This window comes from Plasmodium falciparum, assembly GCF_000002765.6.
Source record: "Plasmodium falciparum 3D7 genome assembly, chromosome: 8".
Taxonomy (NCBI): domain Eukaryota; phylum Apicomplexa; class Aconoidasida; order Haemosporida; family Plasmodiidae; genus Plasmodium; species Plasmodium falciparum.
Genome location: NC_004329.3, coordinates 1,200,001 through 1,205,000, shown reverse-complemented (window position 1 = coordinate 1,205,000; position 5,000 = coordinate 1,200,001). Strand labels below are relative to the sequence as shown.

The following is a 5,000-nucleotide window of genomic DNA, read 5'->3' as shown; positions in this document are numbered from 1 at the left end:
CACCAATATGGAAAATTAGGTTCTCCCAATCTTTTATAATTATCACAATTATTATTATTACTACTATTACTAAAATGGTTACTATTAATATTAATTTTATTAATATCGATTTTATTATTATTTTTAGCAGGAAACATATTTTCATAAACATTAGAACACTCCTTTTTAATATCCCCCATTTTATAATTCCCATCATTCATATCAAAACGAACGTCATTAATTTGTTGTACAGACTTGTCAACATTTATGGCTTGTATACAATCCTTAAATGCATCATCACCACTATTGAGGTTTTCATTATTATATATATCATTTGTATTATTTACTTTAGTTTTTATATTATTCATTTTTTGGCTATTCAAAAAATGTTCTTTTTTTTTTTCTTCAGTTTTTTTAATGTGTTGCATACAAGCCTCATATATAGAAACCTCCGATTGAATCCATGGCATAGCTTTTTTTTTTTGGATACATTTTTTTTTGATAAATTTATATATATGATTAAAATTTGTAAATGTAGTAGATTTATAATTTTTTAAATAAGGTATTCGTAATGTCATGATTATTTCTTTATTCATCATAACATTAATAGAAACGGAATTCTTTTCTATAAAATTTTTTTTTCTTTCAGCTTTATCTTGCTTATCAAGAATTTTAGGATTCATATTTGGTATAAAACATTTGTCAACATATAATCTTTTAAATACATATAATATATCTCTTTTATATTCAGGAGTTGAATAATCGTTTATCGTAAAAGCATTTATAATTTTATATATACCATCATATCTAATACCATATTGTGGACTATATTTATTTTCTAAATTATGATGTCTAAATATACGTATAGGTATTTGTAATAAATAAGAATTATATAAAGCATTAGCATAGCATTTTCTTAAGCTAGATATTTTATTTGTTAAGAAGGACAATAAATATCTTAAAACAAAAGAATTTCCATTATCTGTAAGAACTTCATTTTTTGAATTTAAGATAACATAAGATACTATATGTTCATTTTTATTTAATGGATGTAAATATAAATTATATGAAGTATATTTACAAAAAAAAAATAAAGATATATGATAATTATGTGCAAAATGAGTATTTACTTTGATATCTAAAATATTAAAATTATTATTATATAATGATTCGGTAGTTAGCATATATTTGCTTTTTTTCTTATCTACATTATCATTATTAAGTAATTTACTATATTTATTAAAAAATGTTATTTTGTTTTTACGACACTTTTCTATTTTCGTACTACCCCTTTCGTTATTATTATTGTTATGACTTTCAACATTATTATTGTTATTATTATTATTGTTGTTATTATTATTGTTATTATTATTATCAATATTATTATCATTATTATTATTATTATTATCATCATACACATTATCTACATCTTCCAATATAGTTACCGTTCCATTGTTTTTTTTTTTTTTTTTTTTATTCTCGTTATCATTTCTAATAAGCATCTTGTAATTCTTTTTTATGCGCTCTAGAAGCATCACATCTACATTTTCAAGTTCCATGATATCATTTCTATAAACTCGTTTCTCTTTTTCATTGCTCTCCTTATTTCTATCTACCCGTCTCCTTCGTCTACATACACTGTTATACTTATGTGCACTAAGGTTATTGTCGCTACCATGAAGGTACTCCCCATTATTATTATAATCATCGTCATTTTTAATGTAACCATCGTCATTTTTAATGTAACCATCGTCATTTTTAATGTAACCATCGTCATTTTTAATGCAACCATCGTCATTTTTAACACAACCATCGTCATCTTTAACATAATCATCGTCATTTTTAACATAATCATCGTCATTTTTATTATCATAATTTCTTTTCCTATATTTTAACATGGGGGAACATTCCATATCGGCTGAAAAATGGATATCTTCCATTTTAATGGTATCGTCTTCTTTTTTATTCCCCTTGTCCATGTCCCTCTGCTCACATAATAATAATGATGTATCTTTATACGCCATATTATACTGTATGTTATCCTGTGAACAGTTTTTATCATATGGAATACTTTCTATATTCTCTTTTGCTTTTTCTATGATATTATTATTATCATCATTATTTTTTTCATCATTATTTTTTTTTTCATCATTATTTTTTTTTTCATCATTATTTTTTTTTTCATCATTATTTTTTTTTTCATCATTATTTTTTTTTTCATCATTATTTTTTTTTTCATCATTATTATTTTTTTCCACGTTATTATTTTTTTCCATGTGAATATCCCGCACAAGCACCGATTCGTTGACATCATAACACTCAAAATTACCATCTTGACACACTTTATAATTAGTTACATTATCTTTATATTCTTGATTTTCATTTCTTACGTTGCACTCATCCATATTTATATTATCATAATTTTTTGTAATTTTTATACTATGTGCTAAGGGCGTACAATCTTCCTCATCTTTTTCATCGTTGATCATATTTTTTATATTTTCTAATTCTTTGTAATCCCATAAGGGCATATGATTTTCATTATTTATGGATTCATGATGATACGTTTTATTATCGTTATTTAGGTTTATTGTGTATGGGAGTTTTTTCTTTTTATTTTTATATGGTAATATATTTGTAAAAAATTTTCTTTTTCTGCTTTCGTTATTTAAAAAGAGATGGTTTTGGTTATTATATTCTTCCTTATTATTATCATGGTGATTATCATCTTGATTATCATTGTTATTATTATCATTGTTATTATTATCATTGTTATTATTATCATTTTTTTTATTATCATTTTTTTTTTTATTATTATTATTATATCCATTTGTACCATCATAATTATCATATGTCTGTTCATAATTCTTATTCATATGTATATCTTTTAAACATGGCGTTTTTTCATTAGCGCCCAGATACATTTTATTATCATAATATATAGAATTTTCTATGTTATCTTTTTTTTTTATATTATTATTATTTTCATGTTCATTTCTCATATCCTTATAATTATGTACATGATATGCATTTTGTTCTGTATATATATTCCCATAGAGATCTTTATTCATAGTATGAACATTTTTATTATTATTTGGATCATTAGATATGTTACTTATACATGAGTTTAATTCGTTTTTACAAATATTATTATATTTATGATTATTATTACAATCATTATCTATAAATGTATTATTCTTATGATCACTACGATAGTTTTCCATATTAATATCATTAAGTTTGTATGCTTTGTTCTCCATATTTATATCTTTATTCATATAATTAGAATATAGAAGAGATTTATTTGTATACATTGATGTTATTTTTCTGTTGTCTTTTTCTGGTAACACAATGTTTTCATAATTTTTATTTGGTTGTACTTTCTTTTTACCTATGTTTATATTATGTATATTTAAATAAAAGGAATTAATAAAATCAGCGATAGGCATTTTTTGTTTACTTACATTTTCATAATAATTTTCAAACATACTTAAAATAATACAATGGGTATCTAATAAATTATTTTTTATTTTATAATTTGGTATGGATTTTTCTGTCATATTCATGTTTTTATATTGAATTTGATAAAACAATTTCAAATTTTTAAATAAACAATATGCATACATCATTTTTAAAGAACTTTTTAAACATGTAATATTATAAGAAAATAAATTATATAACATAAACTTTTCATACATACAATCTTTACTTGTCATAACATGTTTTATATTAAATCTATTTATATTAATATCTCTTAATAAATTTAATAATATTAATATTTCATCGTTGTTTAATATTCTCTTTTTTTTTATATTAATCTCATTATTTATAGGATACATAATATTAACTTCTTTCATCTCACCATTACTATGACTAACAATATTATTATCATCACATATGTTATTATTATTATGAGTGACATCATTTAATTTGGAACTCTTGCAAGAGGTTTCGTTATTCTCAAGCTCTTCATTAATATTATCCTTTACACTATCATTAATATTATCTTTCATAACAATATTATCTTTCATAACAATATCATCTTTGATAACAATATTATCTTTGATAACAATATCATCTTTCAAATTATCATTCATATAATCTTTTTTATTGTCATCTTCCATATTTTTCATATCTTCCATATTTTTCATATCTTCCATATTTTTCATATCTTCCATATTTTTCATATCTTCCATATTTTTCATATCTTCCATATTTTTCATATATTCCATATTTTTCATATATTCCATATTTTTCATATATTCCATATTTTTCATATCTTCCATATTTTTCCTATCTTCCATATTTTTCATATCTTCCATATTTTTCCTATCTTCCATATCTTTCATATTATCATACTTCAAATAATTTTCATTTATCTCATATATTCCATCCTTCTGCTCTAATATAATTATCTTCTTTTCTATATTTCTTTCGTTAAATCCAAACGAATACGAACTGTTTTTACTAGTCTTATCATCATCACCAACGCCATCTTCATCTTCTTCATCTTCGTCATCATTCATTTTAAGGAAAAAGTTTTTTGAAATCTTTATATTAGAGAATTTACTATTTAATGGATCCAACTCATTATAATTACTACTATTATCATATAAAAATTTTCTACCTTTTTCATAATTATCCCCATCGGACATATCATAATTACTTTTTGTCACAGAATTTATAGTATTTCTATTATTTCTTAAGCTAGAACATCTCCTTCCTCTTTTTCTTGGGTTCCTTCTTCTATGTCTTGCACCTCTTCTTAAAATCGTTTTTTTCCTTTCATTCATTTTTATTATACTACTACCATTATTAGGCTCATCCACAAAATCGTCATCCTTTATATTATTATTTACATTTATATAATTATAATTTCTTAAATTACTTCTTTCTCGTACACTTCTTTTCCGTCCTTCTTTTATAAAGTGACTTACACTATTATCTTCATCATTTATAATTTTTAAATTATCTTCTTTCTTTAAATTACGACACCTCTCCCTTCGACTAATTCTATAATA

The 5,000-nt window shown here is 22.6% G+C and overlaps 1 protein-coding gene across 1 annotated transcript in view; it reads right to left on the bottom strand.

Annotated features, from left to right (window-relative positions):
- PF3D7_0827800 (SET domain protein, putative) overlaps positions 1–5,000 on the bottom strand; it is a gene marked incomplete at both ends in the record, with an annotated part of 7,200 nt that overhangs the window by 1,057 nt on the left and 1,143 nt on the right. The window contains one exon of the mRNA XM_001349212.1: positions 1–5,000. This exon is cut by the window's left edge and continues 1,057 nt beyond it; it is cut by the window's right edge and continues 1,143 nt beyond it. Within this exon, the coding sequence (XP_001349248.1) occupies positions 1–5,000 (5,000 nt within the window).